The sequence below is a fragment of the Gavia stellata genome, chromosome 2 (genome assembly GCF_030936135.1).
Source record: "Gavia stellata isolate bGavSte3 chromosome 2, bGavSte3.hap2, whole genome shotgun sequence".
Lineage (NCBI taxonomy): Eukaryota > Metazoa > Chordata > Aves > Gaviiformes > Gaviidae > Gavia > Gavia stellata.
In genome coordinates, this window is record NC_082595.1 from 112619122 (window position 1) to 112632007 (window position 12886).

The window sequence follows — 12886 nt, forward strand, 5'->3', positions numbered from 1 at the left end:
GCATCCCTGCCCTGCATCCTGCATCCTGCATCCCTCATCCCAGCCCTGCATCCCGCATCCCAGCCCTGCATCCCAATCCTGCATCCCAGCCCTGCCTCCCGCACCCCCGCCCCGCACTCCCGCCTCCCCCCCCCCCCCCGCCGCGGCGCAGCACAAAGGCGGGACTACAGCTCCCGGCCTGCCCGGGGGGGGCCGGTCCCGCCCCGCGCCGCCGCCCGCCCCCGCCCCCGCGCGGCCGCAGCCAATCAGCCGCGCCGCCCGCCCCCGCGGGCCCCGCCCCGCCCGCCCCGCCCGTCCCCGCGCGCGGGCGGGGCGCAGCGGCCGCGCTGCCATGAGCGAGCGCCCGGCGGGGCCGCCCCGCCGCCCCCCGCCCCGCCGCGCCCGCGGCCCCCGCCCGGCCCCGGCCCCGGGGATGCCCCGGGGGCAGCGCGGCTGAGCCGCCCCGCCGCCCGCCACCGCCCGCCGCCGCCGCCGCGCCCGGCCCCGCCCGCCGCCGCCATGGCCGGTAAGTCCCGCAGCGGCTGCGAGGCGCTGAAGGTGGTGGCCCGGTGCCGGCCCATGAGCAGGAAGGAGGAGGCGGCGGGCTACGAGCGCGTCCTGGAGCTGGACGTCAAGCTGGGGCAGGTGAGCATCCGGAACCCCCGCGCCGCCCCGGGCGAGCTGCCCAAGACCTTCACCTTCGACGCCGTCTACGACGCCAGCTCCAAGCAGGCGGACCTCTACGACGAGACGGTCCGGCCGCTGATAGACTCGGTGCTGCAGGGCTTCAACGGCACCATCTTCGCCTACGGCCAGACCGGCACCGGCAAGACCTACACCATGCAGGGGGCCTGGGCGGAGCCGGAGAAGCGGGGCATCATCCCCATCTCCTTCGAGCACATCTTCACCCACATCTCCCGCTCGCAGAACCAGCAGTACCTGGTGAGGGCCTCGTACCTGGAGATCTACCAGGAGGAGATCAGGGACCTCCTCGCCAAGGACCAGAGCAAGAAGCTGGAGCTGAAGGAGAACCCCGAGACGGGGGTGTACATCAAGGACCTCTCCTCCTTCGTGACCAAGAACGTCAAGGAGATCGAGCACGTGATGAACCTGGGGAGCCAGACGCGGTCGGTGGGCAGCACCAACATGAACGAGCACAGCTCCCGCTCCCACGCCATATTCCTCATCACCATCGAGTGCAGCGAGACGGGGCCGGACGGCGAGGAGCACATCCGCGTGGGCAAGCTCAACCTGGTGGACCTGGCCGGCAGCGAGCGCCAGAGCAAAATGGGGGCCCACGGAGAGCGCCCCAAGGAAGCGTCCAAGATCAACCTCTCCCTCTCCGCCTTGGGGAACGTCATCTCCGCCCTCGTGGACGGCAAGAGCACCCACATCCCCTACCGGGACTCCAAGCTGACCCGCCTGCTGCAGGACTCCCTCGGGGGCAACGCCAAGACCATCATGGTGGCCACCTTGGGCCCGGCCTCTCACAGCTACGACGAGAGCCTCTCCACCCTCAGGTTCGCCAACAGGGCCAAGAACATCAAGAACAAGCCCCGGGTGAACGAGGACCCCAAGGACACCTTGCTGCGGGAGTTCCAGGAGGAGATTGTCCGCCTGAAAGCCCAGCTGGAGAAACGCGGCATGCTGGGGAAGAAGAGGAGAAGGAGCAGCCGGAGGAAGAAAGTGGTGGATGGAGAAAGCGCCACGGAGAACGAAGGGGAGGACGACAACGAGGACGGCCTGGAGAAGAACATGGAGAATTACTTGAAGGAGCAGAAGGAGAGGCTGGAAGAGGAGAAGGCGGCCATCCAGGATGACCACAGCCTGGTCAGTGAGGAGAAGCAGAAGCTGCTGCAGGAGAAGGAGAAGATGATAGAGGATCTGCGGAAGGAGCAGGAGGCCACGGAGCTGCTGGCCACCAAGTACAAGGTACGTGTCGCCACGCGCCCTCGCGAGCGATGCTGGGGGAAGCCCTGCTTTGCCTCCAGCCCCTCGTGGGGTGCGTGAAGGGGTCCCAAGCAGGGTGCCCGAGCAAGGTCCCCGAGCAGGATGTCCGAGCAAGGTGCCCAAGGGCAGCCCCGTGCTCCCGTGTAGCGGTGGGCTGGGGTCGCCCTCAGACGCGGACCTGCCTGGGGACCTTGTGCGGGAGCTCCTGCGGGTGGGAAGGGCCGTGAGGGAGTGGATCGTTGGTGGCATGAGTTTGCTGTGCTCAGCTCTCGTCCCTCCTCGGCACAACAAAGCATCTTGCAGCGGGGTGGGGGGGGGAGTGATGCTGCAGATTCGTCCCCCGTGGCCCCGGGAACACGCCCAGGGCTGGGGCTGGGGACGCGGCACCGCCTGCCCCCCCGGTTCTGCCCCCCGGTTCTGGCCGACCCCACGGCTCCCACGAGCCCGCAGGGCTCCGCTGGGAACGGGCAGGGCTGCGAGCCCGCAGGCAGGGCCTGGCAGCTCTGCAGGGACCCCTGTCCCCCTTCCCCGCCTCAAATCCTTCCTGGCACCCCCGAGCCGGAGCGGGGCGGGTGGGGGCACGTTACTGGCACCCTCCAGGTGTTGCACGCCACCGGCTCAGGGGTGCTGGGGAACGCGGGGCTGAGCACGAGCGGGGTCGCGGCAGCCCCAGCCCAGCCCCAGGCAACCGTGCTGCGGGTCCGGGGCCGCATCACTGTCCCCCCCACCCCAGCCCTGTCCCCGGTGAGGCTGGGGGGTCCCGACCCACTCCCACCCACCCGCAGCTGCTGCGGGGCCGGCGTGAGCGCAGGGCTGGGACGACGGTCACGGCAGTGGGGAAGGAGCCCCAGCACCCTGACCTGCCGCGTCACACTCCGGCACAGCCCCTCCGTCACCGTGGTGGCCCGGATGCGGTGGCCGGGCTGGAGACCTGGCACGGAGCCCTCCAGGCGGAGACGTGCCCGGGGTGTCGGTCCCTGCCTGGGAGTTCAGGGGCTGAGCAGGGGGATGCTCTCGTGCTCTCCTCCATGGCCAGAGCCGTGTTTGGTGCAGCCCCAGGGATGCGTGGCCGTGCCCAGGGATGCGTGGCCGTGCCCAGGGATGCATGATCATTCCCAGGGATGCGTGGCCATGCCTGGATGCCTGCACAGAGACCCGCAGGCTCACGCTGGGACATGCCGCCGGAGCGAAGCCGTGGGAGCGACACCGTTCGCTGGCTGGCATGACGGATGTCCCGTGATGGGTGTCCCGGTGGAGCAGGATGCTTGGCGCAGAGGTGGGCTCCCCGCAGCCGTTTCCCCCACCACTGCGGTGGAGTGCAGGTTGTCGCTGGCAGCCGTCCCGCGCGGTCTCCTCGTCCGGCACGGCGCAGCGGGGCTGGCTCGGGGCCACTGCGTGTCCTGTAACTGCTGAGTAACGAGGCAGGACCGGAGGCGAGATGACGCCGCATCCCTTTTGGTGGCCTTTGGAGCCGCTCCCCACGCTGGGACCCTCCAGGCACGGGGGTATGGTACAGTCACACCAGCGAGGTATCGCCCCAGGGGGCAAAAATCCCCCCTGTGCCAGCGATGGAGGGGCAGATCCTGCCATGACGCTCACCCCTCTGGGCACTGCCAGGGGCCTGCGTGGGGGGACGTTGTGGGGGGCACTGGGTGGCTTCCCGGTGCCCGCGGGCGTCTCCGCCACGCAGCGGGACCAGGCAAGGAGCCCCCGGCATGAAAAGAGCCGTGTCCTGCTCATGCGTTTTAACGGCTCCATAGTGACCACGGCAAAGGCAGCCGTAGTGACTGGTGGGACACGGGGTGCCCCACACACACGCGGGTGACGCGCGCTGGACCCCGTCTCCCCGTCGTGCTCATGGACGTCAGCTCTGCCTCTGCCGCCTGGCACAGCTGGGGCCCGGCCCCACCGACCAGCTGGGACGTGGCAGCAGCATCGAGCTCGGAGAGGCGGGGGCCAGCCCGCCCCGGCAGATGTGCACCTTGGCACCCAGATGTGCACCTTGGCGCCCAGATGTGCACCTTGGCGGAGGGGCTGTGCTGCAGCAGCAGGCTGCGGGGGAGCCCCTGCCCCGGCTTGCCCAGGGTGCTGGGTGCGGCTGCTCCGGACCCCTCGCCCGGCGGCTCTGCCTGGTGCCGAGGCCGGGGTCAGCGGGCGGGAAAGTGCCGGGGAAGTTATTTGGGTGCCGGAAATGAGTTGCCATGAGAGGCTTAGCATTCAATCTGTCCCACGCGCTAAAGAAGATTGGGAGTTGTCTTCGTTAAAGGGAATAAATACTTTGGCGGGGAGAAAACATCAGCGCTAAGAAGCCCCTTAATCCCCCGGCGAAGGCGGTAGCTGGCGGTGAACCGTGCGGGGAGGGCTGGCAGCACCGTGCCCTGGCCAAGCATCGTCCCAGCACCTGCCCGGTCCCCCCCGGTCCCCTCCCTGCTCCCACCTGGTACCGCTGGGGCAGGATGCGCCCCAGCAGGGCCCAGGGGCCACGGGCCAGCACGGCGTGCAACTGGGACCAGCCAAGAACCAGCTTTGGAGGAGGAGGTGTGAGGGGCGGGGGGCCCCTAGAGCCCCAGTGCCCCCAGTCCGGCTGCCCCGGGCATGGCATGGGGCTGGGCAGGGGGGGCTGCCCTTGGGGGTCTCAGCCCGGTGGCTTCCCGGCAAAACGCCCTGCCAGTGGCACCCAACGCAAGGTGGTGGGGCCAGGAGGAAGGATGAATCCCCGGTGTCGGGGGGCGGGAGGGTGCAGCAGAGTCGGGGGGGCTGTGTGCCCCACAGCAGTGAACGGCTGTGAGGGTCTCAGGGGGGCGGGGGAAGGTGGGAAGTGGTGGTATGTGGTGGTATGGTGGGATGTGGCGGTTGTCCCACGGGTGCTGGGGGGGCGCTTGCACACCCCTAAAACCCCACCCTGCGCACTCCCGCAGCCGTCCCGCCGGGAGTGGGGCCGGGAAGGGGAGAAAATGGGAAAAACGGGAATGGAGTATGGCCCCAGCTAGCTGTCGGTGCGAACGGCGCTCTGCGGTTTGCCTGAGCACCCACCTCTGTGCCCAGGACGGTGCTGGGGTGCGGCCAGGGGACACAGCACCCCCAGAAGAGCCCTGCCCAGGGGTGGCATCGATGAATGCCACGTGTGCCCCCCCCCCCAGCGCCAGCGTCCCCCTTGGCGTGGTGTCACGGCCCTCCTGCCTGGGAGGGCCTTGGCGATGGCAGCGGGGGGGGGGGGCCCAGGTGCGGCGGGGAGCAGGGACGGAGCTCCGCATTCGGGGCTCTCAATTCAGGGGGTGCAGGGGGACCCCAGGCATGCATGCCTGTGGGTGAGGGCAGTCACGTGCTGGTGCGGTAGCGGTCAGCGGCTGGCAGGGACACCCTGGGGACGGCGGCGGGCGGTGCTGCCGCTGGCGCTGTCTGGGAGATTAATTTTTAAAGCCGTGTGTGGTGGCGTTGGGATGTCTGGATCCATCCCCACTCACGCCCCTGAGACGCAGCCGTGGGGGGCAGAGGGTGCCCCCCCGCAGTGCCAGCCACACTGTCCCGCTGACACGGTGACGCGGCTACGGGTGTGCATGCACGCTGTGCACGGGTGCACACGCATCTGTGTAGCAGGCTCACATCATGCATGGGTGCGCACAGACACCCGGCGTTTGTACACGCACCGGCACGCGTGTACACGCGTATCCGGCATGTGTGCACAGAGCCGGCACGTGTGTGCGCACCGCTGTGCCTGTGCACACACATGGGCATGCATGCGTGTGCGCCCATGAGCGTACTGATGTGCGTGTGCATGGGGTAGAGGGGAGTGTGCCTGTCTGTGAGCGTAAACATCTGCACGCTTGGGCGTGTGTGTAGAAATGTGCATGTGCATGCGTACGAGTGCGTGTGTGTGCAGGGGTGTGACTGCGCACAGGCACGTGCATACGTGTGTGCACGTACACGTATGTGCGTGCGGGAGGGCAGCCATGGGACAGGGGAGCCCCTTTCCCCAGGGAGGCAAAGGGAAACGCAGCTGGGGTGGGATGGAATGGGTGGGATGGGACAGGGTGGGATGAGGGGGTCGGGCAGAGCCCCTCCGCCCAGCTCTGCACGGCTCGGCACGGCTTGGCACGGATCAGCATGGCTTGGCCACGGGTGGGCATCCGGGGCCGGGGCCCCGCTGCCAGCAGCTGCTGCACATCCGCGGCGTCCCGCGGGCTCGCAGCTGTGCGGAAGGAAGCGGGACCCGAAACAGCCTGGGCTCGGCGCCAGCAGCCCCACGCCACGTCCCTGCGGAGGGGGCACGGCACGCGCAGCCCCCGCTCCAGCCCCCGCCGCTGCGCCCGGCGGCGCTGAGCCGGCCCCAAGCTCGTTGGCATCCATGCGCAGCCCCCTCCCCATTAGCTGGGGATCGAAGCGTGTGTCGCACCGAAAGCTCCCACCTCCCTGAAACCAGGGTGAGGACAGGGTGCCCAGGACGGGGACCAGGGACGGGGTGACCACCTGGTGAGGATGGCCTGGGGCAAACCCCGTGGGGCCGTGCTGTGACCCCCCACCCCGCTCTGTCCCTCCCAGGCGATGGAGAGCAAGCTGCTCATCGGTGGCAGGACCATCGTGGACCACACGAACGAGCAGCAGAAGATGCTGGAGCTGAAGCGGCAGGAGATAGCCGAGCAGGTAACGGCACGGGGGCCTGACCCGGCTTCGGCGGGCGACAGGGGCGTCCCGGGGGGCCGGTTCCCCCTCCCGGCTCTGAGAGTTTCCCCCTGCGCTGCAGAAACGCCGGGAGCGGGAGATGCAGCAGGAGATGTTGCTGCGGGATGAGGAGACCATGGAGCTGCGGGAGACGTACACCTCCCTGCAGCAGGAGGTGGAGATCAAAACCAAGAAGCTGAAGAAGGTGAGAGCGTGGCAGGCGGCGACGACCGTCCCTCCGGCCGCCGGAGCCCCGGGGCTGACCGCAGCCCCCGAGGCGCGGGGCTGAGGGGCTGCTCCTCTCCCCCAGCTGTACGCCAAGCTGCAGGCCGTGAAGGCGGAGATCCAGGACCAGCACGACGAGTACATCCGCGTGCGCCAGGACCTGGAGGAGGCGCAGAACGAGCAGACGCGGGAGCTGAAGCTCAAGTAGGTGGTCGTGCGTCCCCCGCGCCTGGGCACAGCTGTGAGGGGTGTGCAGGGCAGAACTGGGGTGCACACAGCAGAGCTGGGTGCTCAGAGCAGAGCTGGGGTGCTCAGAGCAGAGCTGGGGTGCACGGAGCAAAGCTGGGGTGTGCAGCTGGAGGGAGCGATACGTCTGCTGACAGGGACAACTGAGCGCTTCCTACCCCGTCAGCGGTGGCAGAAGGTGTAAAACATATTTAACTCTCTTGCGCTGGGTGAGTCGCATGCAAGAGTATTAAAAAGTTGCTGAGAAAGGTGAAAAACCAGAAAATACACAAGGAGAAACGGCAGCAGAGCAGCAGTGTGGGCTACGGCTGAGCTACGGGACGTGGCGGTGGTGGCTGGAGGTAAGCGTCCCCCGAGGGCACCCGGAGACCTGCTCCGGCCCCAGCGCGGTCCTCGGAGGGAGAGCAGCTTCGGGGGGACGCGGGGTGAGCCCCGGCCCCGCGGGGGCTCCCGGCACGACAGTGGCAGCCGGCAAAGCCGGGCAGCGTTTTCCCTCCAGGAACCTCCCAGCAGGAGATGCAGCTGCTGGTCCACCGCCTTTCGTGGGTTTGTTTCCACTTCAAACAATCTTATTCAGTATCTTTAAAAAACCCCACCTATGTATATATATATATTTTAGCATTTTCAAGATAACATATTTATACTTTTACTAGGAACTAAATTGCGTTTCAAATTTTGCCACCTTTCCCTTCGAACATGACTCAAACTTTTTAAAAGCCGGCAACTCAATGAAGCAACTCAGCGACTCGAAACAATTTTCTGCAGCTGCTCAATTTGCCCCAAAAAAATGGGGAAAAAAAGATTCCCTTTGGGGTCCGTTTTGCATCATTGAGCTTCCCTTTATTTCCTTTATTTCCTGGTTGGGCAGCTGGGGGAGCGGACGGGTGCGGAGAGGAGACGGGGGTCCCTGCCTGGAGGAAGTGTCCTTGCTTGGAGAGTGTCCTTGCTCCTCTCTGATGACCGTCTTCCTCTGCGCTCCCTCTCCTGCCTCTCTCGCCTCTCTGTCGGCTGGATCTATTGCTTCAACCTCTCCATTTCCGTCGTGTTTCCATCTTCTGGATGTTTTCCCATTTCCTTGTGTCTCCCTCTCTTCCTGACGTCCCTTTCCGACCTGTTTTCTGGCACTTGTCACATTAACTCCTTCTTCTCCTGCTCCTTCCCACCCCCTTGCTCCCGCCCCGTCTCTCTCTTGGCCGGTCACTCGCTCAGGTACTTGATCATCGAGAACTTCATCCCACCGGAAGAGAAGAACAAGATCATGAACCGCCTGTACTTCGACGGTGAGGAGGACCAGTGGAAGTTCCAGCCGCTGGTGCCCACCGGAGGGTACGTCCCGGGCCCCGACCCACCCTCTGCCCCAGCGCTGCCGACCTGCAGGCACGAAGCCTCTGCCTGTGGGGCAGGGATGTCCCCGGGGCTGGGCGGGCATCGGGGACCCCGGGATGCTTGCAGGTGTCTACGGGTGGAAATCCTCTCCAAGCCAAGCCCCACCAGCAAGGGCCACCCTTCACTCCCTGTCGATGAGCTCCATTCGTCACTGTTTGGATGCGTTTTGAGCAGGAATTTATGTTCTCCAATAAATGTTCCTCTCTTAATGTATTTTTTAGAAACAGCAACCAAATGAAGAAGCGGCCTACCTCTGCGGTGGGGTACAAGAGACCCATCAGCCAGTACGCCCGCGTGGCCATGGCCATGGGATCTCATCCTCGGTACCGGGTAAGTGAGAGGGCGCTGGTGCGTGCCGGCGGGACAAGAAGTCATTGGATAAATGGGATGGATAAATGGGATGGAGGGAGGGAGGGAGGGAGGGAGGGAGGGATGGATGGATGGGTGGGTGGGGGGTGGGAGGGTGGGTGGATGGATGGTTGGATGGTTGGATGGATGGGTGGGTGGATGGATAGAGGGTTGGATGGATGGATGGATGGTTGGATGGATGGATGGTTGGATGGATGGGTGGTGGGTCGGTGGGTGGGTGGATGGATGGATAGATGGTTGGATGGATAGATGGTTGGATGGATAGATGGTTGATGGATGGATGGTTGGATGGATCGATGGTTGGATGGATGGGTGGTGGGTCGGTGGGTGGGTGGATGGATGGATAGATGGTTGGATGGATAGATGGTTGATGGATGGATGGATGAACAGTGGGAGAGAAGATGGAGTAAACAACCTCACGATGATTTGAGATAGGTCAGATCAAGCTCCCAGCTTTATCCTCCCACTTGGCAGGATCAGTGGCCGTGCTCTCAGCCGGTCCTTGAGCTGCTGGCTCACTGGCGCTGGCAGCTCCTGCCATTTGAAAGGACAGGGACATTCAGCTTTGCATGCTGACTCAGCCCCAGGCAAGACCAGAAGAGCCTGAGCAGGGCAGGGAGCCTCCGCTCCAGTTTGGAGTTTGCCCTGAGGCTGCGGCAGCCAGAGAACGGTCCCACTCCCCGGTGTGCCAGTCAGCTTCTCTCCGCAGTGTGGACTTGCCGGAGCTGGTGCCGTGTTTTGCCACGTGGTGACTCCCCGTGTTGGCCTTCTCTTTGCCCTGTCCTGCTGCAGGCTGAGAACATCATGTTCTTGGAGCTGGACCTCTCCCCTCCGGCCATCTTCGAGTTTGAGCGGAGCAGGGACCCGGCAGAGCAGGACCCCCGGGCTCTCCACCTGGAGAGGCTGATGCACCTGGACAGCCTCCTGGAGCGGCCGGCGGCCTCCCGGGTGAGGAAGTCCCGCTCCTGGTGAGTGCTGGCGGCGGGGGGGATGCGGGGGGCTGCGGCGTGGCTGGAATGCTGTGTGTGGGGCAGCACATGGGCTTGGAGCGGGCGGAGGAGTCACGGCGGAGCTGTAAGCCCCCTTTTGGGGTTGAAACTGGCCATGAGTTGTTGGGGTGCGATCAGATTTTAAAATACGGCTGACATTGCTTTGGTAATGGTTGTCGGATGCGTATTAAAACCAAGGTGATGATGTCATATATCATCATATACATCTCAGCACAGGGAAGACATGGACCTGTTGGAGCGGGTCCAGAGGAGGCCACGGAGATGGTCAGAGGGCTGGAACAGCTCTGCTGTGAGGACAGGCTGGGAGAGATGGGGTTGTTCCGCCTGGAGAAGAGAAGGCTCTGGGGAGACCTTCCTGCGGCCTTTCAGTACTTAAAGGGGGCTTGTAGGAAAGATGGGGAGAAACTTTTTGGTAGGGCCTGTAGCAACAGGACAAGGGGGAATGGTTTTAAGCTAAAAGAGGGGAGATTCAGACCAGATCTAAGGAAGAAATTCTTTACAATAAGGGTGGTGAAACCCTGGCCCAGGTTGCCCAGAGAGGTGGTAGATGCCCCATCCCTGGAAACATTCCAGGTCAGGTTGGACGGGGCTCTGAGCAACCTGGTCTGGTTGGAGATGTCCCTGCTCATGGCAGGGGGCTGGACTAGATGGCCTGGAAAGGTCCCTTCCCACCCAATCCATCCTGCGATTCGATGATATATCCCACATGGTAAGACACACGGTATCGTCCTGCCCGACACTGGGTGTCCTTTTGTGCTGCCCGCGTAGCAAATGACTGAGAAAATGTCTGGATTTTGGGGAGAGCGGGAGGCAGGGGAAGGGGAAGGAGAAGGAAATCAGGTTTTCTCTGTTCGTCTCCCCATCCAGGTGCCAGACGCCGCGGTCGCTGCCATCCTCAACCACGCATGTCTCCCTCACCTCCAGCTCCCCGTGCACCGCCACGATGCCAGCTCAGGAGTGACATCCCGGACCCCCTCGTGCCCCGCACTGCCTCGCAGTGAGGACTGTGCCCCACCGACGGCCGAGGAAGGGGCCCCAACCGGCAGCATCTCCACCGGTCCCAGTTCGTCTTTGTCTTCAGCTACTTTGTGTGCGCGTGTGTTTGTGTGAGACACTCACGAACAGCCCCCGGGGCGAGGGGAGATACCCCCTCCTTCCTTCTGCCCCCCCTCCCCGATCTGGATCTGTCACTTTATTTATTTAACATATTTATTTATGGAGTGGTTGATGCGCAGAGTCAGGAGGCGCGTTTGGACTGGAGGACATCCAAGGCTGGCAGTGGGCACCACGCCGACCGCTCCTCGGGTACGGTCAGCTCCCAGCTCTCCCCACGCCACCGGTGCCGCAGCCCCCCCGCAGGGCTGGGGCACGGGGACACCGCTGGGGTGGGCACCACCGGCGTACTGGTCACCGTCGTGCTCCGCAGAGCAGGCAGGAGAGAGCACACGCCCTTCTCTGGTGGCTTTGGCAGAAGGTGAGGCAGCCCTGGACTCTGGTGCCACGTTTGCTTTGCTGGGTGCCAGGGAATTTGGCGATCTCTACAAGGATTCGGGGACTTCGTGGTGACAGCACCTTGCGCTGGGCTTGTCAGAGGGCCAGAGGGACTTTCCAGCCTACGTCAACACTGGTGGCAGCAATGACATCTCATTGACTTCTGGGCATGGCTGTCACTCCAGGAATGCCACCTCCATCCACACAGAGGGCTTGCAGATTAACCAAACCAAGTCAGGCCCGGTGGCGCCGGGACTTTGTTCGCCTGTGCCACACTCTGGAGACGGCTGGCCCTGTCCCGTTCCGTTGCCGGACCCCCCGCTTGCTCCCATCCCTAAGCGGGTGTTTAACTCCTTACAGCAAGAACAGGAGATGGAAATCTCCGTCCCCTTCCACCCACCCCTCCCAAAGGCGCACGTAGTCTGGGGAGCAACGCTACCTAAGTGAAACCAGAGGTGAGAGTCATCACCGTCCTGGCAACTGAAGGCAATGAAGAAAAGCAGGGCGAGATGGTCATGCCCGGAGGGGTGACGTCAACATCGCTCTCCTCCGGGCTGGCTAATACCACGTGGTTGGGTGGTATTACCACCTCGTAGTTGGGAGAAATTTCCTGGTGATCGCGTGGGTCATGGAGGGATGGATGTGAAGCGGGTAGTGGATAAGAGGGGGCAAGCGATGAGGCCACTCTGGCGATCTGAAACCTGTCCCAGGCAGCAGCACACGTAGGTGCCAGGACATCCCTCGGTGTCCCTGAGAGATTCGGCTTTCAGCAATTCGACTGAGGGAAGGTGGGTCCTTGTTGAAGACCATCCCTGGCAGTGCCAGGCCAGCAGCTGTGGTTTCCCTGGGACGGCTTCCGGATGTGCAGAGGTGGGGAGATCCGTTTGTTTGACAAGATCCTAATGAATGAGGGAGCAACCCCCAGGTTCACGTGGGAGGATACGGGTCTTCAGTCGGATGTATGCTGAGGCCAGTCCCTGGGAAGGCAGGTCTGAGAAGACTGCAAGGTAGGAACTGTGTCTTGTGGCGATGAAGAGAGTTTCTTCCACTGGAGGACTGGTCACCGCTCGCCCCGGTGACTCCTGCATGCAGGACCCGGGCTGAGGGAGGGAGAGGGAACGAGGCACGGACACGGAGCAGAAACATCAGTTGCGTCTACTTCAGAGCAGTGCAAGTCCCACCCAACAGGAGTGTCCCATCGGCATGGTCCATGTGGCCGGGCTGGGGCGTCCACGGAGCTTCCCACCCATCTCCTGACACATCCCCTGCTCTGCCGCGCGGTGTCTTCTCCCCATCCCTGTAACGTTGTCCTGCCTCGTGTTCTTGATTGTTGCCCTCCGCCACCATCTTCCCTTCCCCACCTGTGCTCTGTAACATCTTCTGCCTTCTCTGAGATCTTTGTCCCCTTCTCCCCCGCCCCAGCAGCTGGCTTGTTTCAGGAGTGAGAGATGGGTCCCTTCCACGGCTTGGGATGAGGTACCGCCGGCAGCCAAGGCGTTGTCCGTGTGCATCCCCCGCAGCAAGCTGGCTCTGGCCCCGTGAAACCCAGTGGAGGAGAGACCCGGTTCTTT

At 64.1% G+C, this 12886-nt stretch overlaps 1 protein-coding gene across 2 annotated transcripts; it reads left to right on the plus strand.

The window, feature by feature from the left end:
* Positions 1–498: 498 nt before the first annotated feature.
* KIF3C (kinesin family member 3C) lies at positions 499–11020 on the plus strand. Of its 2 annotated transcripts, none has more exons than XM_059832778.1 (8): positions 499–1911; positions 6469–6570; positions 6671–6793; positions 6899–7017; positions 8269–8385; positions 8667–8775; positions 9607–9782; positions 10692–11020. In XM_059832778.1, the coding sequence occupies exons 1-8, from the start codon at positions 499–501 to the stop codon at positions 10783–10785; spliced, it is 2253 nt and encodes a 750-aa protein (XP_059688761.1). In that variant the 3' UTR covers positions 10786–11020. The 2 variants fall into 2 exon arrangements, with proteins under 2 accessions (XP_059688761.1, XP_059688768.1); XM_059832785.1 differs by having other exon boundaries at positions 8673–8775.
* Positions 11021–12886: the final 1866 nt, after the last annotated feature.

Bases quoted from the DNA above. Each gene is read 5' to 3' on its own strand.
- KIF3C (XM_059832778.1), top strand. From the start codon at position 499: ATGGCCGGTAAGTCCCGCAGCGGCTGCGAGGCGCTGAAGGTGGTGGCC. The intron at 6,571-6,670 runs GTAACGGCACGG...CCTGCGCTGCAG, and splicing joins GGCAGGAGATAGCCGAGCAG to AAACGCCGGGAGCGGGAGAT. The intron at 8,776-9,606 runs GTAAGTGAGAGG...GTCCTGCTGCAG, and splicing joins GATCTCATCCTCGGTACCGG to GCTGAGAACATCATGTTCTT.